Here is a 27,388-nt window from a genome sequence, read left to right on the forward strand (position 1 = left end):
AAGCAAAGCCATAATCTCATACATTCACTAAGGAAATGAACCTAGTTCAATAGACTCTTTAGGTAAACTAAGTCAGGTTACAGATTAAACTTCATTTAGAGGGTTCAGGATAGATTGATGGAGGGCAGTATTTACATGTCACCAAGATAACCCAGAAAACTGATGTCATGGAAATCCTTCCTCACAGCTAGGGGAGGTAACAAAATAAGTAAATCACTTTGAGGAGCTCAAACTGGCTTTTATGGAGGAATGTCAAACAATTCCATGTGTCAGATTTTTGACCAGTTGGTGTTAATATTAACAGAAGACAAGCTTTTAGTTAACCCAAATTTGGAAAAATGGCCCTAAGCTACTAAACACCAATAAAAGTGAAAGAAAATTCCCATATGAGACCTTATAGGTCGACTATAAGGTCTCCCTTCATTTCGTTGATGAAGAAACTGAAGCCTGTATTTATTTAATGATTGCACCCGTCCCAGACAGTAAACCACAGAGATGGAATTCAGGTTTCCTCCATTCAAAATGCATAGCTTTCCCCTAAGTGCATTATAAAATCCGTCTTTAACGGAATTAAATGGTGGAATGAACCTCCTTGAGAAAGGCCTCCAGATATTTCTTCATAACTACAGTAGGGCTTTTTGGGGAGATTCCTGGAAAATATCTTCTCCCAAAAGGAGCCTGGAAAGACATTCAGCCACTGTGGAGTGTTGAAAAATGTTTAACCACCCGCTATCAACATGCTTCACGTTTAGTCTGCGTCATTGGCATTTTCGCCTTCATTTTAGAGACAATCAAAACAAAAAATCAGTCCCTATTTGTAGCATTTCCAAGGCGTAAATGCCACCACTGCAAATTAACGTCTCTCCCTTGGGTCTGAGCACCCTAGAGCAGCGTTAGTAGAGCGTAGTGGAGGCAATCACTTTCCTGGGGAAATTGACAGGAGAATTCTGGGCGGGTCTGAGATGTTAGAGGGCGGCGCTCGCCCTCTGTGGGCCGAGAGATACGAAGTCTGAGAGTAGAAAGCCGGCGGAACCTAAGTGAGAAGGGAATGTTTCCGGGGAGGGAAAACGGAAGTGCGCACAACCCATGCATTTCTTAGTGGCGATGGCAGGCCGTTCTGTGGGTCGTTTACGTTTACCATGGAGTGGTGCGAGTGAGTGTCTTGAGCTCCTTTTGCCGGGAGAAATTGGAAGAGATGGAAGAAGGGGGAGGGATCTCTGGGCCAGGGGAGGCCTCAGTCACTGGTTTTGTGGAAGAGCCTTTAGGGTCCCCCGTCTCAGTAGCGCCGTCCATAGCCGGGTTACGAGGCGGTCCTTCCTTTGTGCACTGTCCAGGGCAGGAGGTCAGGGGGCTTGCATGCAAGGAGCAGTCAGATTTAGAGCTCGGGCAAACGTTTGCCGAATGCTTTAAATTTGACTTGTGAAAGGATTTGCTTCAGAAACCGGCATGTGACCTTGCACTAGCCACCTAAACTCTGGAGTTTGTTTCCTCTTCCGGAAAATAGAAGGAATCCCCTGACTACCTGACAGGCTTATGGAGAAGGTGCTTTCTAAATTCGGCCCCTCCTCTTGGCTATTTACAGCATCTAGTTGAAATACGTGGTGGATCTTAAATGGATCTTAAAGTGCCTTTGGTGCCCATCTTATTCTGCAGCTTCAGGGAACAGGGATTTCCACGAACTCTCCTAACTTTGCATTTTGATTTTTTTTTTTTGCCAGAGTTTATAGCCACCGCTCCCTCTTTTCAGCTGTCAGCTACTGAGATCACTAAGATGCGAAATGAGCTCTTTAATAGAGAGAAAAAGAGGCAGCTGTCACTCAATCCTCGAACTGAGAAGATTGAAGTGAAACATGTTGGAAAAACCGACCCTGGGGTTACATTTGTGATGAATAAAAATCATTCCACTCCCTATAATTGTGCCATGCGTAAGTAACTCCCTTTCAGTCCAGTTGCTGTTTTATGGGAATTATACTCTACATCTTCTTCTCAACCTTATATAATCTTTTAAGTTGCCTTCTTAACTCTCATGAAGCAATGTCTTTAGTCAGCATAGTGATGGTGAGCTGTTATTCAAACTTTTTATAAGAATAGGAATATTTTCGTTGGAGTGCATAGAGTCAGGTAGCTCATACAAGGTGGTTATTTGCCCTCATTACTTCTGTTCCACTAAGGGAAGAAACTCTACTCTTTTTCTGATTATATTTATGTTTTAAAAACAAAATCGGTTCCTTCATTGGTCTTTAAGGAAAAATTTAATTGAGCTTTTCATTTTTCTCTCTGAAAGTGAACACTCACCAGAAAAGAAAAAGTTAAGCAAAAGCACCTGTTATGGTGAACATGTATATGACATCCTGTCCTGGTAGCCCACATAAAATATTTTAATTAAAAAAATTTTTTTCAGTGTATAATTCATTATAAATAATAAATAAATATTATATATATTATATAAATAAAAAATAAATATAAATATAAAATAAACAGTTTTCTTTTCCTCTCACTTGCCCATTTAAAAAAAAAAGAAAAACAAAACTCTTATTACATTTGTTTATAGTACAGAAAACATTCTTAAATTTGCCATGGCCAAAAAAGGCAAGCATGCCTCATCCCCCTACAATCAGGATCACTGTGTTTTTCAGAATTCTTAAGGCTTTTGAAATTGTTTACACGTTGTTATTATAGTATAAATTATTCCTATTCTGTACTCTTCACTGTCCATCAGTTCTTATAAGTCTTCCTATGTTTCACTGAAATCGATCCTTTCATTATTTCTTGAGACAACAGTTCATAATCTTGATGGCAGCAAGAAGTGGAACTATACCAACTATTTATCAGTATATGTACTATAGTGGTAATGAAATCTCTTTATCCTGAAAATAGCAAAAATAGAGTTTAATTTAAATAAGGCTATGTATACTGATTAACCAACCTTATTGCTTGTTTGCATTCTTTTCCAGTGTAGAAAACCCAGAGCACAACTTATAAGATTAGTATTTAATAATCCAGGCATCAGTTTATGCTGGTACATATTCTCATATTCTGTAATTGCCTTCATATTTGAAGCAGCATCAGTTCTACAATAGCACCGTCCTTCATATATGATGATGATATTACCAACTAGTATCAGCATGCTTTTGTCTTTAATTGTTTTTCTAATAGTGGTGTTGAATTTAATCCATCCAAGTTTTGTGGCCAGATTTCTTTTGTAACAATCTTCATGTAAGAAATGTAATTCCAAATTACATGCTCATAAATATCTTCAAAGATTTGTATTCTTCTAATTTAGATAGGGCCCTTGGAAAGTTTCTAGAAGATAAAAATTGATTTCTTACTTAATTTAACCAGTCAGATGATTAATATTTTAATCATTTGGGAGGGGAACAGATATTTTCTGTCATGGCCCAGTGCCATTCTTATTTTGCTGTATTTGGGTCATGTACTCTACACAAGGTAGGTGTGTTATTATTGTCAATGAACAATTTAAAATTTTATGTCTGAAGAGGAATGTTTTAGGTGTTTTGATTTTAGTAATGGACTATTTAAAAGATCATATAGAATCATATAAAAGAATATATCTAATGATGTAACATTTTAAACACTTTTTTTTGTTCTTTTTGTTTGGGATTACTTCCATTGGTAATTAACTCTTTAGATTTAAGTGAATGGTATTGCACGAAATCCATTTTGGCTCTTGTGGATGGGCAGCCCTGGGACATGAATAAGCCTCTGACCAAGTCTTGTGAAATTAAGTTTCTTACTTTTAAAGATGAAGATCCTGAGGAAGTGAACAAGGTAATCATATTTTTGAATTCATTGTTTCCTTTTTCATCAAGCCTAATTTATTTATGAAGTTGACCAATCATAGCCATTCAGCAAACATTTATTTAGTGTCTACCCTATGCAAGGCATTTTGAGTTCAAGGATCAAGAATGTTGAAGTCTGTACTCTCAAGTGTTTATACTCTTGACTGTGGGGATAGGGCATCTCTGAGGTTATCTGGACAGTGGGATATGATGTATGACAAGGCCAGGGGAGCAAGAGTGGGAAAATTCAAGGATTTAAAGAAAAGATGACATTCAGGTGAGAGTTTATGGAGGTGGCACCTGAGTTTAACCTTTAAACAATTATTTGGAAAGACAAAGATGAAGAAGGAAGACATTCTAGGTAAGGAGAGTGAACAACACTACTGCTGGGCTCCGGGGCAAGATGAAGTTGAGATAAGCCTTGATGGCCAAAGAGTGTTTGTCCAAGTGAGGGACGAGACCGTACAGATAAGAATATATTGGATGGAAATTGTAAAACAAAGTGCCAAGTACAGGACTGAAGAATAGTTACCTCTAGAGGGAGTGTTTCATTTGGGTGAGGATTTAGCTGGCAGGGAAGGGCGTTCTAGGGATACAGAGTAGTACAGCGGCCTCCCAATTAGTCTTGTTTGTATTGATCTCCTGTGGATCCTTGATGTGTGTTCCTTGGGCTCCAGCTCCTTGTTCAGAGTTGTGCCACAGACAGAAGAGGGAAGTTAAGGGCGGGACATCCGGACCAAGATGAAACCTGCTTTCAGAAGGAACGCTGGCGTCCAAAAGGAAAATAGCTTGATTGTTGTTTACATTCAGATTTGAAGGAATATAAGCAGAAAAGTGTCCTGTCCCTTATAAATTATTATGATGTTATACATTTATATTTGCTTATATCTATGTTTAATTTACAATCATTCATTATATTTATTTTCTCTTTCAATAAGCCTGGCTACATATCTATAAAATTTACTTTAATTCAGTAAGCACCTTCTATATTACAGGTGTTGTAGTAGGGGTAAAAAAAAGAAAGCAGTTCTTACCCTTAAAAGATTTACAGTCTGTTGGGGAACCTCCCCCCCCCCCCCCCCCACTTATCAGCTTAGAACAACTTATTAATAAGATAATCTTCTCTGAGAATCAGAATTAGTGACTGATAACCAGACAGTCGACAGTCTGTTTTTTGTCAGGGCCAACAAAATTTTAATTGCTATAATGGTGATTTTTTAATGTTGGTTCTTTGCTGTTTTATATGACTCTGAAAAGAAAATATACTCGTGACAATTTCTCAAGTTTAAACAATCAACAAAATAATAAATCGAGCCCTGGTTGGTGGTATATGCTGATTTCTAAGGTATAAATGTCCACCCTGAAAATTTAACAGTCAGCTCTTGAGATTTGGTCCCAAGTTGACTTCAGTACACCTCTGCTTTTATAAAGAGCCAGAGAAATAAATAAGGCTTTATTAAGATCTCTACCTGTTACAAGTTATTTCTCCCTTTCCTACTGTCAGCATTTTATTCAAGGGAAGAAAAGCCATAAGCATTTCTATGTGGCCTTTGTGTCCTAATTAGAAGGAATAACCTCACTTGGTGTGTAAAGTGTTCATTTCCCCTTGATTTGCTTTCAACATTAAATACAACCAGCCAAGACTATCTCCCTTTCTGCTAATAATGAATTCATAGACAAATTTCCTTCTGAGCCTATACTGGCCCACAACACTGGACATCACAGATAAGACACTCTGTATCCCTTTTGTTAGCCAGTCTTGGGGAAATCAAGGAATTTTGCCTTTCCATACACTTATTCTCAAAGATTTCAAGGCAAGGACCAAGAACTGGTAATAGTAGAGGACACTTTGCTTCCCACCGATCGCCATTGAGAATCCCTGAAAAAGAGAGAACACAAATTAGAGATGAAATCTTTCCTGTGCAAAAAGGGAAAACCGAGAAGCCATCTTTGTTTTTGTTTTTAAGTCCATTTTCTTTTCAGTTCCAAATTCTTTCCCTCCCATCTTTCCCCTTCAAACAAAACCCATTCCAAGTAAATACAGCCAAGTAAGACAAATTCTCTCATTAGCCTGGTCCAAAAATAAAATAAAATGGGCTTCAGCCTGTACTCTGAGTCCCTCAGTTCTCTTTCTGAAGATAGATAGCCTTTTTACCAACCTTTCTAGTCTTTTTACACATTACTCTCTGTTTTCTGTGTTCCAGCCACACTTGGCCTCCTTGCCATTCCTTGCACAAGATTCTCTCTTTTTCTACTGTCAATTTGCACTGGTTGTCCCCGTCCCTGGGTTTCTGTCCCTTTTCGTTTCTGCCTCTTAGCTTCTCTAGTTTTCTTCAGGAAGTCTTTCCAAGTCTCCTTCAGGGCTAGTACCATTTCTCTGCTCATCGATGTCTCAAGTACAGAGAGTCGTTGCAGATTGTAAATCTCGCTATACGATGAACCCCTTGGGAGCAGAGGGGATTTTTTGGCCGCCCTTTATATCCCTGCTGCTGCTTGGCCTGGTACCTGGCACGTAGTAGGTGGTTCACAGAGTTGTTGACTTCCCTTGACATTGAACGATGATGTTGTCATCTATTCCCATGTATGTGTTCTAGGCTTATTGGCGTTCTTGTGCCATGATGATGGGCTGTGTGATAGAGAAGGCATTTAAAGATGAATACACAGTCACTTTAGTCAGAGTCCCAGAAATTCCAGGTAAGATAAATATTCTATTAATTAAATTAGAGTTGAGAATAATTATGTAGTATTTGAATGCCTGCTTCCAGGGATGCGCAATGTTGAGGCTTCATAAATGACAGATGATGTAATAATGGAAAGAGTGCTAGATGGGCCATCAGAGGACCCTAGATGGCTTCCACCTTTGATAATAGCTTGTTACCATGGCCATTTTACTTCTCTGAGACTCGGCTTCCTTTTCTTTGAAATGGAATGCTCTAAGTTGGCCTCACAGGGTGGTTTAGAGAAACAAATGAAATAAAGTAGGGAAAAGGATTGGCAAATCTTAACATGCTGCATAGGTTTCTGCAATTAATAAATCTACGAGTTAATTTTTCTATGTAGAGTATTAAAAAATCTTCAGAGGTCAATAATTAAATTTTAAAAAGTAGATGGAAGATAATAGTTCAAGAGACCAAAATTCATATGATTTAAAATGCCTTTAAGCCGAAAACAGCAGACTTTTAGTAAATGTGCTGCCAAAGCCAACACAACAGACTTTTAAAATTCCATTTTATTTTCAGGTCCTCCTTCCCCCCTCCTGTGTCAGTTCCCCCTGAGAAAACAAGAAAAACACAATTGCTGTTACAAACATGGCCCAAACCAATAGACTTATGATATTTTAGGTGGGCCTAGAAATGGAGTAAAATAGTGTTTTTAGCATTTTGTATTGGAACTAGAAGCGGGGAGCATTAGGAGGAAATGAGATCCTAAGAAGGTGTGTAGGGAAGTACAGAGAGGGTGCTGGCTCTTCTGAAGTTCTGTCTGACGTTTAAGGGTGTCTGAAAGGCGGTGCCAGCAGTTTTTCTGTGGAGGCTCAGGGGGAGAGCAGGTGCCTGCTGCTTTGGCTGTTGCGTGGAGGCAAAGCCACGTTAGTATAATAACTCTACGAACACCGTTCGTCGTCCTTTGTCCTCCATGCGACACAGGAGACTTTCCTGTACCCAGGCTCGTGGCCCTCATTAACCAGAGCACTCTGGGAGGAGCCAACATGTCGCTGCTCCGTTTGACTGCCGCCTTTCCTTCAGGCATGGCTCAGCCTCCTGGCCGTGGGCGAGCTCCTGTGGTGGTGCTGCCCGACTCGGGCCCTGCCCGCCTCTCCTCCCTCTCAGCCCACGCTTGACTTGAGAAGGGCTCCTGCCTTAGATCGGTTCCTGCAGAGCCCTTGTTCCGCTTGTAACTTCTGACTGTGCCCAAAGCTTCCGTCTGTTCCTTCCCCTGTGTGGATCCAGGAGACACGGGACGTGTGGCTGGAGGTTCTGGCCCGGGCCTGCTGGGGAGGAGCCTCTAGGCTGGGCGCGGGGTCTCACAGGCCCTCCCCAAACCTTTCCACACGGGGAGATGGTCCAGAGCTGGCAGGCGTGTGAAAACTCCAGGCCAGGGACGGCGTGGGGGCATAGAGTGCTCGGCTTCCGGCCCGGAGGACCCGGGTTCCAACGTGCCTCCTCCACTTCCCAACAGTGTGACCCTGGGCAAGTCACATCACTAATTGTCTAGCGGGTACTGCTTTTCTTTGTCTTAGAATGGATACTGAGACAGAATTCAAGATCACCTCCTCAATACGTTAGGCTTTGGAGTCACACAGGGTGAATTAAGCTCTGTGAGGGGTGACTTGGTAGAGAGTGCTTCCCTCTGAGTCAAGGGTACCATTGAAATCCTACAAATCACTATGATGATCGGGGCAGTTCTTTTGATTTTTAGATTTGGGAGAGATTGCTAATTATCTTTTGTAGACTTAATGGGCCTTCGTTTTAGACCGATGGTTTTTTTTAAACAAAATGAACATTTATTTGAATTTTGGTTGGATATGCAGTGATTGCTGGAGCCTTCTGCTATGATGTCATTTTGGACAAAAGACTTGATGAGTGGATTCCAACACCTGTAAGTACCTTTTGCTTTGGAAAGAATTCTTTTGTGTGACTATTCTGACTCCTGGAATGACTTTCTATAAGTTAATATTGGGACATTTGAGAGTATTTTTAATCATGTGTTCTGAAAAGTTTAAAATTTAAAATCAGTATTTTAAATATGTGCAAATATAGAAAATTTGTGGTAGTAAATGTGTAAGAGGGATTTGTCACTCTTAAGTAGCAAACTATGTGGCCTTAGACAAGTCATTTTCCATTTCTGGATCAATTTCTGTATCACAAAATGGCCTGATTGAACTAAAGAATCTCCTCATTTTGTCTTGTGATTCTGTAATCTCACTTTGTTAGTGACCTTTTAATGAAAGGTGCACAGCTCCGGAGCCTGCCTCTTTCTGTTCCTTAAGCGATCTTCAGTACCAACTTTAATGAGGTTGGAATGGCAGAACCTGGGCTGTGGGCACTGTTGCCTTCTTCCCCAAGCCATTCGCCAGTCTTCACGATTTGTCGCTAACGTTTTCAACAAGATTTGGCCAGCAATTAGTTGTGGCCATGCAGAAAGGAGCAAGCCTGAAAGAGAGCAGGTATATGTTGGGAGGAAGAGCCCAGAGCTTCAGAGGGAGCTGGAACACACGTGTGTTGTCATCTCTTTTAGTTGGTCCGAGAGCAGACTGGCAGATACCATTGGCCATGTCGTCTAGAGTTCACATGCACAACGTGCAGCTTTGTAGGGGAAAGCAGGCAGGCCCTAAAGTGGTTGAAGGGTCAGCCTCAAGAGAAGAGGTGAGAAAGAGGCAGGAGCGAGGATTCCCAAGCCAAGGCAGATGCACTTCGTCTGGGGTCCATCCTCCCTTCTGATCTTCTTTTTGTTGTTTTATCTGCTGACGGTCAAGGTCTTTTTAAAAAAGCGTATTCTTTTGTTGGTTACATTAATATTCCCAGGTAACTCACTCCTCATCCCTTCCCCCATTAGATAAGGCATCATCGACAAAAAAAGATGTATGTATATATAACATTCTCTTGCTTATTTCTATTTATCAGTTCTTTCGTTGGAGGTGGACATAAACAAGTCATTCTTCAAAAATTCTTCTGATCTTGTTCTTCCAGATGAATTTCATTATAATTTTTTCTAGTCTTTTACAATTTTTTGGTAGTTTGGCATGGCATTGAATAAGTAAACTTATGTAGAATTGTCATTTTTATTATATTGGCTCGACCTACTTGTGAGCAATTAATATTTTTCCAGTTGTTTTATATCTGACTTTATTTGTGTGAAAAGTGTTTTGTAATTGTGTTCCTGGGTTTTTCTTGTCAGGTAGACTCCCAAATATTTTATATTGTCTCCCATTATTTTAAATATAATTTCTCTTTCAATCTCTTGTTGCTGGACTTGGTTGGAAAGACAGAAACATTGAAGATATATGTAGATTTATTTTATATCCTGGAACTCTGCTAGAGTTCTTAATTATTTTAACTAGGTTTTTAGTTGATTCTCTAGGATTCTCTCAGTGTATCATCATACTATCTGTAAAGAGTGATGGTTTAGTTTCCTCATTACTTATTCTAATTCCTTCAGTTTCTTTTTCTCATTGCTACTAGTACAATTGTAGTGGTGATAATGGACATCCTTGCTTCTATTTATTTACTTTTTAAATGATCTACAATTCCAGCTTTTCAGTATTTTAGAATAGCTTTCTTATCAACAAGTCCAAGTAAGTTTCAGTTTCTGCTATACAGGATTTGTATAGAATAGAAATATAGTAACCTCAGGAATTGCCTAGATACAGGACATACATGTTAGAAGAGTGTACAGAGATTAAATTCTAATGATTTTGAAATTTTGTGTCATGAAATATTACTGACTGTTAATACTTTAATTTTAAAGGAAGACCTGCGTTCTTTCACAAAGGATGCTCACGTTTTAATTAATAGAGATCTTCCATTTGAAACTTTGGATATTGAAGCAAAATTGGCATTAGAAATCTTCCAACATAACAAGTAAGTGCTAATTTTTGGAAATTTCAAAATAATCTTAAATGAGCCAGAGTTATAGAATAAAATCTCATTTAAAACTTTTTATGAGATCTATATAAGAAAGAAGCTTTTCAACCTTTGTTGTAAGGCTCTTATTAAAAAAAAATTGCATAAAATCCCTTACTTTCCATCTTAGAATCAAAACTATGTATTGGTTCCAAGGCAGAAGAGCAGTATGAGATAGGCAATGGGGGTTAAGTGACTTGCTCATGGTCACACAGGTAGGAGGTATCTGAGGCCACCGTTGAACCTAGGACCCCCTGTCCCTAGGCCTGGCTCACAATCCACTGAGCCACCTAGCTGCCCCTATAAGACTTTTTTTTTAATCCCAACCTAAATATTCTTAAACTTTTCTTTGCTCTTTGCTTACTTCAGTGAAGTAAGATGGATTTTTTTTTATTCCACTTTTTGATTTTTTGGGGCATACCTCTCACAGATACGGTTCTTTTAGTTTTTTCCCCAGATTCATCTCTCATCCTGTGACCAAAAACAAGTGTTATAAATTGTAATTTGCATTGCTTTCCACATCCTACCTCTGTGACTTTGACAAGGCTCTTGAAAAGTTGTGTCTGGAATTCAAACCCTCCTTCCTTCTGCCTCTTAAAATGTTTGGCCTCTTTCAAAATTCAGCTCAAAAGCCATTTCTTACATGAGTTCTTTTCTGATCCTTCCAGTTATTAGTATCGTCACCCCCCCCCCCTTTTTCTCAATCAACGATGCCTCCTATTTACTTTATGTATTTTTAAAAATTTAACTACATGTTTACATGCTGTTCTCCTGTTAGAATTTAAGCTCCATAAGAGCAGTCTGCCTCCCTCCTGGAGCTCACTCAGACATTTCCCTGGTAGTTCAGGCCCCCTGTTGGGCTCAGGGGTCATTAGTCATAGCATAAAAAGGACATTTAACAAAGATATCGATTTTAGCTCAGTTATATGTGGTCAATGCAGCTGTGACCTGTGTTGCCTTGGATGTCTCCCAAGTCCGAGCGTAGGCATTTATATTCGTGGTGGAACAGGAAGCCACATAAGTGTGAGGCCACTAGGAAACTGCAGCAAGAGTTGGGTAGTTTCTCTCAGCCCCTGGGCCGTCCAAGTCTTGGGGACCGCTTCGTGACTTTTGGAGAAAGAACTCCCGTCATCCAAGTGTCCAAGGACAGGAAATCCTTGGCGTCATCTCCGTGATCTGGTCTATATGGTAAATGGTTCCAACCTCTGTAGTGAAGTCACGATGACGTGCAGGATGAACACCGGAACGTCAAAGCTATCTGGCACTTCTGGCACATGAACAATCCTTTTAAACATTTTATTTAGCATGTTTTTCCATGGTTCCATGATTCATACCCCCCCCTCCCCCACTCCCCCGCTCCCAATCCAACAAGCAGTTCCGCTGGGTTCCACGTGTCATGGTTCAACACCCATTCCCATGCTATTCGTATTTGCAGCAGGGCGATCTGCGATCTTCTAACATCAGACCCCCAGTCCGATCCCTGTTGCACGCCGTGGTTTTCTGTGCCCTTCTGCTTCCGCGTTCCTGGTCTGGATGTGGAGAGCGCCCTTCCTAGCGAGCTAGTCTTCCTTTGTGGCCTCTTGCCTCAGCCACTCTCCCCCGTCGGCCCCTGGCCTCCCACTGGGAAGGGCTCCTCCCGAGGCGCTCTTGGAGAAAACCAGTCACGTTTGTGCCTCGTTAGAGGCTTCAAGTTCCGGAGCTGGACAGCGGCTTGGCTTCCCCTTCATCTCGGAGGTCAATGGCCCGTCCCAGGAAGGAGGGAGCCTCAGCCAGCTCCGGCTGCTGATAAAGTCGTAGCAAGCGTGAGCCAGTGTGCCAGCTGGGGACAGATGAAAGGCCTCGTGGGGAGCCAACCGGCATGAGAAGCTCATTTGGGTGTGGGGAGCCATCTTGTCCGTCGGGGGTCATGTGACGCCCGTAATCTTTAGATTCTGCCGTTCTCTTCCGCGTCATAACTCTCCGGCTCTGGGTAAAGTTCTTAGTTCTTCAAGGCTCGCTTTTCCTCGTGTGTAAAATGGGAAGAATAGTGCTCATGCTGCCTCGTCGAGTTGTATGAGGTAAGCAGTAACAAAACAGGGAGAAATAGGCCATTCTTCATTCATAGAAGGGCCGCCTCTCAGATAGGGGCTGAGACCTTGGAAGGCCAGGAATGGGGCTTTAGGGGATGGGAGTTTGGTGGCGTCCAGGAGTTTTAGTTTGGTGTGCAAAGGAAATCAGAGAGGGCAGCGAGTGATGCGGCAACTCCTTTGACAGCATTTACCTGGAGGGGAAGGAAAAATGTTAATTCTCTGAAGCCTTTAATTTTGAGGGGGGAATGTAGCAAAGTTGAATCAATGGATGAAAACTTTACAGGGATGGGCTCCTTTGTAAGCTTTAGCTTCTATGGGCAAACTGTGATGGAATTTTCTGCTTTTGGAGAGTGAAGATATTTTGGAAGCGAGTCATGGATAAGTGAGAAAATTGTTGATTGACACTCTCTCTCTGCCTCAGTTTCACTATCCACAATATGAGCATGTTTGATTAGATTATTTGATTTCTTTCTCCACTCCAAATCTGTAATTCTGTGATCATACTGGTTTTTTTCCTCCTATATTAAAATCAACAGGACTGTTTCATGGCCTGGATGATTGAGAATTGAATTTGCTTTAAGAAAAACAGGGATGATTAGAGCAGCCAGTTTAACTTTTTCTTAGCAGGTTTTAAATTTTCTTCACCTAAAATATTTAATTTTCCTGATACCCAAAAGCTTAGCAAATGTTTAAAATTTAGTTATGATTCTATAAATAATGTGATGTAATATTTCTAACTTGTCAGCTAAATAGTGCATGAAATGTCAGTTATTGATAATATTTAAAAATGAACCTGAAAACTTATACTTAATTAAAATTAAAAGTTAACAAGATATTTGATGCTTGTGATTTTGAATTTTTAAAGGTAGTTATAACTTGTTAAATCTTACTGTTTGATTGAGGTCAAAACACCATAATATAGTATACTAATGTGAATATCCAGGTACATTTTTCCTTAATGCCATTACTTTATTCATATAGGGTCCAGAAGTGAAATGGGATATATGTGAGGTATCTCTTGATCAAAGGAATTCCTAGGTTAGAGTAGTTACACAACCTAAACAGGCATCCCTTACTAATGTAAATACTTGAATGCATTTTGGTTCCTCTTCATATTACTGTTGTATGAATCGAACATTTTGCTAAATCAGTTTTAGACCTAGTTATTAATTGTTATATTTTCACTGTTAATTTTTCTTTTCCTTTGAGTTGATCTTTTTGATGAGTAGTGAACAGAATCCTTAAACTGTTCATGATTTACTAATCGCTGTGAAGCCAGGTTACTAAGAACATAGTTGATGGTTTTCCCACTATATAAATTAATCTTAGTTTTGGTCAAGATGCTTCTAAATTGGAAATTTTACTTTTCCATGTTATATATTTGCTAGTTTTGAGCTATTTGCAAAACAAAGCATACATACACAAAGTGCCATCAGAGAAGTACAAAGTGACAGAGAAACTTTGGAGCAGGAATCATTCATATCTAATTATGGGGAAAGTTCATTAATTTTCTTAAGCATTTTCACTAAAGTGAGTGAAGATCTAATACCTACATATATTTTTTCTCCTCTTTGATTCTGTGAAGGTACAAAGCACAGTTTATAGAAGAGAAAGCGTCAGAAAATCCAGAGAGACTAATACAACTACACAGGTAACTATAGCCAAATTTTTAAAATAGCCCTTAGAAAAACTAAGGTTTAATGAAGATACAGCTGAAATAAGAAATGATGTACTTTTTTATATTTTTTTATTTTTTTCATGCAATTGGCAGTTGATCATTTCTGTATCTCAGTTTCATTAGTGACTTAGAACAATTTTCATTTGATGATAGAAAAGCTTTGATTTCTTCTTCTGAAAACTGTCTGATCATATCTCGTGAAAACAATTAGGGGATGACTTATTTTTTAAGAATGATTTATTTCCCTTTGTATTTGAGAGATTTCTCTTTATTAAAGAAACTTGTAAAAACTTTTGAAATTACTTCACTGTCTATGGTACCTTTTAGCAAAATGGAGTTTCCCTAATAATCTCTTTTAATTTAGGTCTATTTTTTCTTTTGCTTTGAGATCATGATTGCTACGCCATCCTTTTTTAATTCTGCTGAAGCATAATAGATTCTGCTTCATTCCCTTATTTTAACAGTGTGTGTTTCTGTTTCAATTATGTTTCTTTTGAACACTATATTGTTGGATTCTAGTTTCCAATCCATTCTATCTGCCATTATTTTATGGGTGAGGTCATCTTATTATATACTATTTTATTATATACTTAGTATATACTATATACTATATATTGGCTATGGTTAGTGACAAGTTCCCTTCAATATATAATCAACTGATTATAGTAATCAGTTATGATTACTAACTTTATTTCCCTCTATTCCTTCCTTCCTTCCTTCCTTCCTTCCTTCCTTCCTTCCTTCCTTCCTTCCTTCCTTCCTTCCTTCCTTCCTTCCTTCCTTCCTTCCTTCCTTCCTTCCTTCCTTCCTTCCTTCCTTCCTTCCTTCCTTCGTTCCTTCCTTCCTTCGTTCCTTCCTTCCTTCCTTCCTTCCTTCCTTCCTTCCTTCCTTCCTTCCTTCCTTCCTTCCTTCCTTCCTTCCTTCCTTCCTTCCTTCCTTCCTTCCTTCCTTCTTCCTGTTCCTCCTCAAAAGTTTGCTTCTGACTTCTGCCTGCCTTAATCTATCTGCTCTCCTTTTTATCATTCCCCAACCCCCCTCTTTGATTCAGTTCCAGTGAGAATGAGATTCAAGTTTTACCTGGGTCCCACTCTCCTGGCTATTTTCCTTTCTTAGGTAATGTTCTTCTTTACATATCTCTTTTAAGACAGTTGTCCCCATTCTTCCTCTTTCTTCCCCCTTCTTCTAGTGCATCCTTTAGTTTTTTTCTTGAGATTATCTCAACATAATCAACTTATTCTCTTGACTTCTAATTACCTTAATTATGATAAAATTCTTAGGAGTTAAATGAATCATTTCCCCATATAAGAATGCAAAGAATTTAATTTTATTGAATAACATATGGTTTCTTTTTCATGTTTACCTTTTAATGTTTCTCTTAAGGCTTCTATTTGAAAGTCAGATTTTCTATTCAGAATAATTCTGGTCTTTTCGTCAGGAATTCTTGAAAGGCCACTATTTCATAAAATACTAATTTTTTCCCCCTGAAAGATTATATTTAATTTTTTTGGTTAGGTCTTCTTGATTGCTCCTTTGCCTTCTATTATATCATATTCCAAGATGTTTAGTTCTTTAATGTGGAAACAGCCAAATCTTGTGTGATCCTGACTTTGATTTCACAATATTTGAACTGTTTCTTTCTGGCCGTTTGCAATATTCTCTTCTTAATGTGGTAGCTCTAGAATTTGGCTGTAACATTCCTGTAAGTTTTCATTTGGGGATCTCATTTAGGATGTGATTGGTAGATTCTTTAATTTCTGTTTTACTCTCTGAATCTAAGATAGGTCAAATTTCCTTGATAATTCCTTGTAGGCTTAGCTTGTAGCTATTTTCCACTTTGCTGTTTTCTGCTTTACTTGCTCTGGGTTAGTCCCAATCTTGGTGTCATAGACTTTTCTTGCCAACCTTCTAATTTATCTTAGGCTGGAAAAATGCCTCACCCTGACTTTTCGTTGACTCTTTTGCTCTAAAATTTGATTTGAAGAATTATTTTAACATTATTGGAGGGGCATGTTGGAAGAATTCAGCTGGATTGCTTCCTCTACTCTGCCAGCTTTGGCTTTGCCTTCCATGCATTTCTCATCCTGTTTAATTCTAGGTTAAATGCACTATTCTTGCTTCAGTAGACATTCAAAATATTTGAATTAATGGACCAGCTTTATGGGTCATCTATTCAGTTATATATCATACATTGGAGAGTGGACATTCTTTCACTTTGACCGCACATAAAGCACTTCATTTTCAACTTTGTGCATTTTCAGTGCCTTACCATCATTCCTGGAATTTTCTCCCTACTCTCTCTGGCTGACTTTCTTCAAGTCTCAGCCAAGATCCCACTTTCTGCTAACAGTGTTTCCCAATCCTCCTTAATGTTAGTATCTTCCCTCTGATAGTATCTCTTAATTGATACTGTATATGTCTTTTTTTTTTGTATGTAGTTGTTTTCCTTGAGATCATGGAATGACTTTTGCCCTTCTTTGTATCCCAGTGATTAACATAGCACCTAGCATCTGTAGTTACTTAATAAATGCTTGTTTATTTGATCCTAAATGCCTTCCTAAAAATCCACCATTTTTCCCTTTCTTTAAAACTTTTAAGGAAAATGTGGGTCATTTGTTTTAATTTATAAACCATCAGAAATACAGATTGACATATATAGGTATTGGGATCTTTATATTGCTTCTCTTCTCTGTTTCATCTTTCTCTTATTCTGTATTCTTTGAGAGACCTGGATTTTCCATTGAGTTTATAGTCTGGCCCCAGCTGAATCTGAATATATTATTGTGGGAAAAGAGGCAATAAAATTTTTATAAGTAATATTAAGATTTCATTTATTATATACCTGATTTTGTTTTTTGTTTTTAATCAAATAAGATTTGGTGACTTCGTGGATGTGAGTGAGGGCCCCCTCATTTCAAGGACAAGTATTTGCTTCCAGTATGAAGTTTCAGCAGTTCATCATCTTCCAGGTGCCCAGTTAGATCATCTAAGAAGATTCCAAGGTCTTTCTTTACCAGTTCACTTAAGAGTAAGTATTTAAAATACTGCTTCCTTCATTGTTAGTTAAGATTACTTTATGAAATTAATTCTCCCTTCATTGAATGGAAATATAAATCCAATTTTGTTATATAACCTTAATGGCCATGAGCAAGGCCCAGCCTCACTCGTGACTCCAGGGGTTCCCGACAGGTGGTGAACGATCAGTTAAGAAAATAAGAAATGGAAGACAGCTGTATCTTTATGGCCGTGGGCATGCTTTGCATCTGATATCTGCTCCCCCATCCCCAGGCCTGGTATTTATTTTTATACCCATTTTTTTTGACACACAGATACATTACCTAATACATATGTCTAAATAGAGGTAATTGGAACAGTGATATATTAACTTTTAACAAATCACTTGATTAACATTCTATATTCTTGTATTGTGATTATAGATTCTTGACGGAATAAAGGTTTCACACAAGATAAATGATTTTGTCACAGGTGGCTTAATTTTCTCATTACCCTCTGAGGAGTTTTGAACTTACAATCAAGGAAATTTACTTATTACTTTTAATAAAAAGAAATAATCAGAAATTCTTAAAGACAATTCAACAATCATATTGAGGTTGAGAGGTACTGAGAACACAATTCAGATAGTAGACTGATCATTTTTCAGGGTTCACTAGGGAGTTTCTCAAGGGGAAGAATCAAGTCACTGAGGCATGATGAAGCTTGGTGTACCTGTACGTTTTGTATGGGTCTTTATGATTGATTTGTATGCTGGCTTCATGAGAATAAGTTTCTGTGAGTGGGAGAGTTCTGGACATGGATTGTAGCTATGATTTTACTGGGAATTATGTGCCTAAGTAAAAGTTAACCCATGGTAGTCTTTTGGGATTGTGTTTGAGGGTCGATCTTTTGGTGATGTTTTGGGGAAATGGAGTACAGGTATTTTGCTCTTGCATTATTCCTTCTGACATTAGGGGGAATTGTAAACATGTCAATTCCATAGGTAAGGGATGTTAATGAGAGAGGTTATGCAAGGGGGACTGAATGGGCAATCACATCTTGCCAAGGGCCACTCTATGGCCTCCTTAGCTACCAAGAGTGACTTTGTCACGGCGTTGTGGCCTGATGGCTCCCAGAAGGTAGTTATAAAACAAAAAATTTGCTAAGTCTAAATACTAATGCTAATACAATTTACCTTGTCTATTGACTTTAAAAAATTAATTTTTTTATATTTACATTTTCAGATATCACCCTAGTTTATAATCCTTCCTTTCTCCTTTCCAGAGAACTATCTCATAAAAGAAATAATATTTTTTAAGTGAGAAAAAAAATCAGTAGTACTAATAGATAACCTTGAAATAATCTAAAAACACGTACAATGTGTAATGTCTGTGAATTATCTATCTCTCTGAGGTGTATTAGTGTGCTTATCTGTCCACAACTCCTCCATCATTGACAGTTGCCATTTTTTATCTTCTTTACCTGTTGCAGGGTCTGAGGTATAACCTCAGGGTTGTTTTAATTTGTATTTTTCTTATTAGTGATTTGGAATATTTTTTAATGTGATTTTTCAATACTTTGCAGTTCCTGAGGATTATTTGTTCATATCTTTTGAACATTTTTTAGGGAATAATTATTAGCATTACATATATTTTTCATTGTTTATGTATTTTAGATCTTAGAACCTTATTGGGGAAATTTGATACAAAAAAATTTTTTTCCCCCCATTTGATCACTTCCTTTCTTATCCTAGATGCATTAATGCTTTCTGGGCAGAAGCTTTTCAATTTCACATAATCAAAATTATCTATCTTTTACATTTGCCTCTTTGGTTTAGAATGCATTTCCTATCCATAGCTGTGGGAAGTATATGATCTGGTTTTCTTTTAATTTTTTATAGTTCTTGAGTCTGCTAGTGCAATTTGATTACCAGTAGTATGGGAGTTAGGGGAGAGGTCCTGAATGAGTTCAGCATCAATGAACATCAGTTTCATGGGTTTTTGTTTTTAACCTTATTTTGGATTCTGCCTGCCTTGGAGCATAGAGATAGCTGAAGTTGTTTTAGGTGCATAATTTTTGTTTTGCAGAGGTTTGAGTTGTATTGTAGGGATCAAAGAAAATAGTTATTTTTCCTCTTGTTTATGTAACCCAAAAGTCTGCACAGATTTTCCATTTTTCCATATCCTCTGTTTAGGTTGGTTATATGACAGTAAATATTAATGGCTAAGAGAAGCTATTTCTTAAGAATTGATACACAGCTCCCCTTTTTATCAAATTATGAATAATTGCTTTTTTTAAAGACAAATAGAATGGAAGCCTAATAACATTTATTAAGTTTTGTGGAAGAGACATGAAGAAAGAGAGGTTTTGTAGGACAAGCCAAGCATGCAAGAAACAAGAAACAAAGCTCCCCACCTGATCTGCAAAATCAAGATGAAGATTCCAAATGGAATGTTCCCAGGAGGAGGAATTGGGAGCCTGGTCAGAGGAGAGAAACTGGGACTTTGGCTCTCTGGGGGTGACTGACCAAGAGGGAAATCTCTTCTCTGGGTTCCTGATCAAGAGAGACTGGCTTTTCCTGACTTAGGCAGAGAGAGAGAGAGAGACCTTTGTGGCTTTTGACAGAGTCTGGAGTTGAATTATTCAAGCAGAGATTATCTGGCTAAAGAAAGAAGAAAAGAAGAAAAATACTTGCCTCCATCTCTCTGGCTATCTCTGAGTCACAGCTGTGGCTGGACTGACATTTCCCATACCCTCCTAATTCTCCTTGTAGATTAGGGACAAACCTCATCCCTCTCACCTCAATCCCCATTCTGTTTGTTACCAATAAACACCTTTACTGGAGAAAAGAAGAGTAAGGAATATTTCTCTGGAATCTCATAGTTCCCCTGAGTTACATAGAAGGTGGCTGACTAAGACTGGGGGAGGGGAAAAGGAGGCAAAAGGGCTGGGTGAAACCTGGGAGGTGAAGGGTGACATTGAGGGAGGAAGGGTAGGAAATAGCTTGACTTATTAGCCATTAGTGATCAATAGGCAGCTCCAGAGTAACCTCTTTAACAGGACCTCTCAGCATCTCTCATCTATCTCCATTATAACTAGGCAGCCTCAAGTGTGTTCCCTTAGCTGCTCTAGTCACAAGCCAGAGTATATCCCAGTTATTACAACCAGAAATAGTTCCACACAGATCATCCTTTTATTACAATTGGCACCTCAAGTTTGACTGAATCCCACGATCCTTTTACAAGCAGAGTAGAATAAGAAGGAAACGATGTTCAAACAAGTTGTTTTTGGAGTGGTGGTCATTGCAGCCATCGTGGGCTTTTGGGTTTACCACATATTGTATAGCAGGATAACCCATATGGTAGTGGACAATATAGATTATATTGGCAACGTGACAATATCTGTTTTGCAGTTGCCATTCCAAAATGAACTGGTACTCTGGCAAGTCCTGGCCCAAGTATATGTACTCTTTATGGCTGTCCTTCAGACTTTAACCCAACTTAAGAAGATCTTTAGATTTGTGGTTCCCCTTAAGGCAGAGAATCTGTTGATACCAACTTGGAAGGCATGATTAAGGCTGTGTTTGAACAACTAATCAAGGAAAAAGGGCTAGATCTGGTTATGGGCAAGGACAATGGGCAAACAGAGAATGTACCTCAGGAAAATGAAGGTGACAATGAGAACATGGCTGTTGGTGAACCTGAGAAAATCTGTCCTTTAAAAGAGATCATCAAACTGTCCAGTAATGTTGGTGTGATACACTCCAAAGCCCATAGACAATCCAGTCCACAGGAACCTGAATCCATAAAGCGCTTTTCCCCTAAATTTGTAGAGAATCCCTTCAAATCTCAGAAGGAGCTTAAATGGGCTTTCAGGATCTTTGATCCGGACTTTGAAGGTATTGAGTTCCTATTGTCACACAGATCATCCTTTATAACAATGAGTAATACAAAGATCAAAACTTAAGTATCCACTGATTTGGAAGACAACTTTTCCATGTGTTTTTACTGTGATTTCTGCTTTTTTGTAATTACTTATTTAAGATCTTTCCTTTTTTTTTAGTATTTTAAAGATAACAATATATGACTATCTTTTGTAAATATGCATAAGAAGCCAAACATACCACCTTGTTCATTATTCCTTATGCACAAGTCATTGTTGGCAATGGACTGCCATCTTTTATAATAACTTTTTGTCGTTTCCTTGCCCATTGCCTTACCTGAAAGTTTGCATCTTCTGAAGATCTAGTGCTTCATGATTCACAACTATGAAGCATGACCAACAAAATGTTGCTGTTAAAAGTATAGGCTTTTGTTTTAAGTTATTAAAAGTGTTGTGCAGTTTCTCAAGTGCAACTCTTGCTTATATTTTCATACTCACTTGAAGGTTTTCTATCTGTAGTATGTGTCTTGGATTACATTTTATTATATGTATGTGGACTCTTTTCACCAGATATGCCCTCTAGACTGAGCAATGTGTATTTGTATGTTTGGGTGGTTCTTTTTTTTTTAATTTATTTTTAACATTATTATTATTATTTTTTTAACATTATTTTGTTTGTGTGGTTCTTAATGGAAATCTAATGTCATAAGCCAAATGTAAGAATAGAATTGCTATCTATATTAGATTCATCTAGCTCAGTATTACTATCTGAGAGTAAGACCAATGTTGTCTTCCTGAGAGATCATATAAGCCTAGATTTAGAGCTAAAATAGTTCTTACAAGACAAAAACTTAACTTCCCTAAGGTCACAAAGCCAAGGTTTAGACATAGGTAATAAGAACAACAACAATAATAGCATTTTTATAGCCCCTACCTTTTGCCAAGCACAGTGCTAGGCACTTTACAAAATATCTCATTTGATCCTCACAACAACCCTTTGAGGGAGCGGAGTAAAGATAGAGGCTTAGACACAGCAAAAATACAGACCTCTGAAAACCCTTAAACACTAATCAAAAACAAAGTGCTTCGAGGGGACAGAAAACCAAATCTAACAACAGGAGCAGAGTTTGGGGATCCTCCTGCTGGATTCAACTTAAAAGCTTTGCCAAAAGAAGCCTGAATTCTTGAACTTTCAGGTTCAAGGGAAAGGAAGAAGGAAGGTCCCAGGACTCCTCCCCCACCTACTGTGCTTCTGTGGTGGCTGGAATTTCTGGCAGGCAAGGGTTCTAGTCCAGAGGGAGTGCCTTGCTGGCACAGCTGTGCCAGACTCGGGGCACTGAATACAGGCAGCAGGGAGGCAGCTGGAGAAGTGCAGAGAGGGTAGCCTAGTCCCAGCCAAAACACTCCATCTAGCCTCCTCCTCCCCCTTTCTCGAGGCTTTGGCCTCAGGGCACATCTAGCTCTGCAGATCAGCCCTTCTCTGGCTTAATCTTACCAGTAGGGCAGATTAGAAACTTTCAGAGGGCAGGGAAACTCAATCTCCAACATCCCTCCCCTACTGACTGCTCTGAGAATAGCTCTTAAGAATCCATCTGACTGGGATCTCAGGGCAAAGGCTAAGAGAATACCTTACTAACAGGGTGGGAAGCTCAGCTTCCTCCAGCCTCCACACCTTCACTTACACCTTCAGCTTCTGCTGCCAGCTGGGGAAGATCTGACCTCAGGGCTCATTATTACCATCAGCTTAACCTAGTGAAACAGCAGAGCAGAGAAGAAGCCCCTTCAGAACAGAAAAGCCCAAACCCACAGATCCAGCAAATAATCAGAGGAGCAAGATTATAGTCAATTATAGGGGAGAAAGAAGTTAAAAATATGAGTAAATAACACAAAAAAGAAAAAAGAAATTACAATCAATAGCTTCTATCCAGATAATGAACAAAGAACAAATGCAACAGAGGAGGACCAAGGAACACCAAGCAAAAACACAGAAACTCCAGTGAATTGGACACAGGCTATGGAAGAACTTTAAATCCAATTCAAAACACAATTAAGAGAGGCTGATGACAATTGGGAAAAGAACTTAAGAAACAAAATAAGTCATCTGGAAACAGAGACACATGAATTAAAACAAGAAAAGTAGTGTCCTGAAAGCCAGAACCGACCAGCTTAAAAATGAGACAAAGAAGGTGAAAGATGACCTACAAAGAAACTCAGACCCGAAGGAGGATGACCAAAAAGCCAGGGATGAAATTCATTCTTTAAAAATTAGAATCCAACTACTAGAAGCAAATGACTTCACAAGGCAACAAGAATCTATGAAACAAAATTAAAAAAATGAAAAATGTGAAGAAAATATGAAATACCTCATTGACAAAACCACAGACCTTGAAAACAGATCCAGGAGAGACAAATAAAGAATTATTGGACTACTGGAAGATTATGACAAAAAGCTTGAACATCATTCTACATGAAATCATCCAAGAAAACTGCTTCGGCATTCTTGAACAAGAGGGAAAAGTGGAGATTGAAAGAATCCACAGACCAACACCCTTTGATAGATTTAGTATAGGTGCTAGTATTTATCATTGAGGAAATTGAAGAAAACAGGGCTTTAATTAAATTGCCCATTGTCACACAACTAGTAAATATTTGAACACAGTGCTTCAGAACCCACATCAATGCTGAATGCTAGTTTCATAATCCAAGAAAATGTTTTAAATCATTTTGATTTTCCTTAGTAACCCATTATGGGCCCATACTTATTAATTAATTTAAAACTTATTTAGTTTTAATACATTTAGTCTGTATTGTCTTTTTTTCTTTTTTATACCCCTTACCTTCTGTTTTAGAATCAATACTTTGTATTGGTATCAAGGGAGAAGAGCAGTAATAGCCAGGCAGGGGTTAAGTGACCTGCCCAGGGTTACACTGCTATGAAGTGTCTAAGGCCAGATTTGAACCTAACACCTCCTGTCTCTAGGCCTGGCTCTCAAACCACTGAGCCACTTAGCTGCTCCCCGTATTGTCTTTTTTTAAATAAAGTCCTTACTTTCCATCTTAGAATAAATACTATGTATTGGTTCTAGGGTAAAAGAGCAGTAGGGGCTAGGCAGTGGTTATTAAGTGACTTGTTCAAGGTCACACAGCTATGAAGTATCTGAGGCCAGATTTAAACCCAGGACCTCCCATCTCCAGACCTGACTCTAACCATTGAGCAACCCAACTGCTTCTTTGTGTTGCCTTTTGATGTGAGTTCTATTAATTTATTACCTTCTTTGTAAAATAATTTTATTTTTACTGGCTGTAGTATTCTGAGATTTAGTGAATTAATATTTGTTCTACTAATCCATACCTTTCACAATTTTCAACTTTTGGCTTTACCTTTTCCACTTTGTATCAAGAAATATATTGAAAAATTTAATCTTTTTATACTCTTATTTTTTTATCTTAGGCATTTATTTGATTAGTCAGTCAACAAACATTAGGCACCTCCTTGTGTGCAACTCTGCTAGGCTCAGGGGATACCCACAAAATGAATGAAACAATTGTTTTATAAAGAGCTTACTTTCTAATGGACAAGACAACAAGGATGTTTATAAATACAGACAATTTTAATTTAAAGTGAATATAAATATATTAAAAGTAGTTCAATCAAGGTACTTTGAGAGAGAAGATAATGATTATGGGAATCAGGAAAAGGCTTCATTAGAAGCTAGAAGGGCCTTAGATGAAATGCAAGTGAGGATGGAGTGATGGGAGAGGAGAAAGAACTCCAGGGAAGCTGGAGTGAATGAATCAGCAGCGCTGGAGAGAGAGGCTTGAGCGAGGTTGTGCCGGGAACTTCCTCTTTTATGCTGGAGGCAATAAGGAACCCGATCAGTGGCACGGTCAGATCTGTCTGTGCTCAGGGAAAATCACTCTGGCAGAAGCGTGTTCTGTGGCCTGGAGTGGCGAGAAACTTGGGGCGAGCCGACCCATCGAGAGGCCCTTGGAATCGCTTAGGCACGATGCTGGGTTCCGCAGAGGCAGAAAGCGTCCTTTGAAGGAGCTGCCATGGAGGTGAAAGCTGGAAGACGCGGCATTTGATCGGATGTGTGGGATAAAGGAGGCTGGAGCGCGGAGGGCACCCCGAGCCTGTGAGCTCTAGAAAGGGGGACATTTGCAAAAGGAAAGAGATGTCTCTGGGAGTCCAGTTGGCCACGTGGATTATCTCTGTCTCTGGAGCTTTTGTAGCACATCACCAGCCTATACTGATAAGGCCTGAGTGCTCCTCTCCGCCTCTCCTGGCTGGGCACTGCTAGATTCATTCTCCCTGCCGCTGCCCCCCAGAGCCAGTGATATCCACGTTCCCCGCCCCATCCCTGAATCAGGCTCACAGGGCTGAGCCAGGCGTTTGGCAAGTCACTTCGCTTTTCTTTGCCTCAGTGTCCTCATCTGTAAGACAGATAATAACGTCTGCCTCACCGTGTTACTGCGATATCGAGTGAAATGACGGGTAAAGCATTTTGGAAATCCTAACGGGCATTACTAATGCTATCATCACTGTTGCCGTCATGTTTGTTTTGTGATTATAATTGATTGAATATTTTTCGTTTTTAGGCACATCATACTATATGGCATAAGCTGTTGGAAAGGTCTCGGAAAATAGTAAGTAGTAGTACATGTCGCAGTTAACTAGATGTCTTCCATGATGGACATTAGTTCACATTTTAAAGCAAGACAATGGAAGTGCTCCTTGTCTCTTGAAAATATATTCTTAGAGATCTAATTTGGATTACTATCCATAAGTTGCTCATAATCATTATTCATTACTAAGAGCAAATTCTACTATCAACTGCATTTATTGTCTAAATTGGAGTCTTCTCAGTTTATCACAAATTTTGCATTTCACAAATCGGTATTTATTGTACATTTCTAGCTCTAAGACACCGATCTGCCCAATGTTTTCTGTTTTTCCATCATGGAAGGTTCTTACATGAGAAGACTCGGCTTAGGTCTTCCCACTTTGACCTTCCTCATACTTCTGTAAGACCATTTTACTTTAACTTGCCTAGCAATACCATTTTGGTTTTTATCTTCCTGTTTTTTATTCATGCTATTCCCTTTCTGGAATGCCCTCTCCTTTCCTCTTTGCATATTCATTAAAATCCAGCAGGTACTGTCTCCTTCACCGAACCTTTTCAGACTGTTCCGCCTCCTGTCAGCTTCCCTCTTCTCTGGTGATGATTATCCACATTGCCAATCATAGAATTATGTCATCCCAACTTATACCTTCAATTCAGTCCAATATCTGCTTAGGGACTATGCCTTAGAGTTCTCTTGTCTGATTTGTGGTATGAGTTCTTGTCACATAAACATAGACATAAGATATTTAATGATATTGGAATGGATATTCCTAATTGATGAAAATTAGCTCAAGTTCATTATGCCCTTTTAAAGCAGGTTATCAGTAATATTTTTAGATGAAGAAGCTCGAGTAAGAAAACCCTAGAGAAAATTCTGAGCACTCACTTTGCAGTGACAGCTTGAGGTTAAAAATAAGAAAAAGAGAGAGAGATAGAGAGTCCTGTATATGTGGAGAATAAAGAATAGAAATCAACCAATGGTTATTTGAGTAACCTTTTATAATCTCTTGAACTGAGTTATTGCTATCTTAAGTATACTTGGGAAACAACTAATTTTTGCCAAGTCGGTAATAACCCCTTTCCTCAGGTCTCCTTAGGTGACTCGTTTATTTCGAGTGAGTACAGTGAAATATATTTCATGAAGTTTTCAGACTGATACAGCTTGTAAACATGTACACTTCTCTAGAGTAATTGCCTTATTATTTTACAGGTAACAGAAGATGAAAACAAAGCAATAATGGAAAATGCAACCGTTTGATCAATTTTGACGTCATTACCTTAAAATGAAAACATATTTTTATATTTCTATGTGTTTGTAAGAATGAATCCTCAAACAGAATTCTGTTGTGTAGTCTAATGGAAAGAGTGCTAGAGAGATGGTGTCAGACCCTTCTGCTTAACATTTCTATAGCCTTGGCTACGTGACTTTATCTGCATCTCCGTTTTCTCATTTGTACAGTCAGTAAGTGGCACTTGATTCGGTATTATTAAACTGGGGCCCAAAAACCTAAAAAAAATTTTATTTTTGAAAATGGATTTCCTTTGCAATCCTAAGCATAGACATTATTATGAGCTGGGATCCAAAGCCTCCACAGACTGTTAAAGGTGTTTGTGACCCAAAAAAGGTCAAGAACCCCTGTATTACAAGACCTCTGGGATCCCGTCAGGGTCTAAGTATTTGATTCTGTTGGAATAAAATAAATGAATATTCTGCCTCTCCTAA

The 27,388-nt window shown here is 38.8% G+C and overlaps 1 protein-coding gene across 1 annotated transcript; it reads left to right on the plus strand.

Moving 5' to 3' along the window:
* Positions 1-1,006: 1,006 nt before the first annotated feature.
* Positions 1,007-27,388, plus strand: MRPL39 (mitochondrial ribosomal protein L39). The gene is made up of 10 exons (XM_001374458.4): positions 1,007-1,153; positions 1,719-1,925; positions 3,650-3,789; positions 6,395-6,494; positions 8,329-8,396; positions 10,266-10,378; positions 14,075-14,140; positions 17,039-17,192; positions 25,640-25,687; positions 26,876-27,388. Exons 1-10 carry the CDS (start codon positions 1,087-1,089, stop codon positions 26,921-26,923), a joined length of 1,011 nt encoding a protein of 336 aa, XP_001374495.4. The 5' UTR covers positions 1,007-1,086; the 3' UTR covers positions 26,924-27,388.

Source organism: Monodelphis domestica, chromosome 4 (assembly GCF_027887165.1).
Source record: "Monodelphis domestica isolate mMonDom1 chromosome 4, mMonDom1.pri, whole genome shotgun sequence".
Classification (NCBI taxonomy): domain Eukaryota; kingdom Metazoa; phylum Chordata; class Mammalia; order Didelphimorphia; family Didelphidae; genus Monodelphis; species Monodelphis domestica.

Excerpts from the sequence above, each read along its gene's own strand:
- MRPL39 (XM_001374458.4), top strand. The coding sequence starts at position 1,087 with ATGCATTTCTTAGTGGCGATGGCAGGCCGTTCTGTGGGTCGTTTACGT. Across the intron at positions 3,790-6,394 it reads ATCCTGAGGAAGTGAACAAG|GCTTATTGGCGTTCTTGTGC; the intron begins GTAATCATATTT and ends TATGTGTTCTAG. Across the intron at positions 6,495-8,328 it reads CAGAGTCCCAGAAATTCCAG|TGATTGCTGGAGCCTTCTGC; the intron begins GTAAGATAAATA and ends TTGGATATGCAG.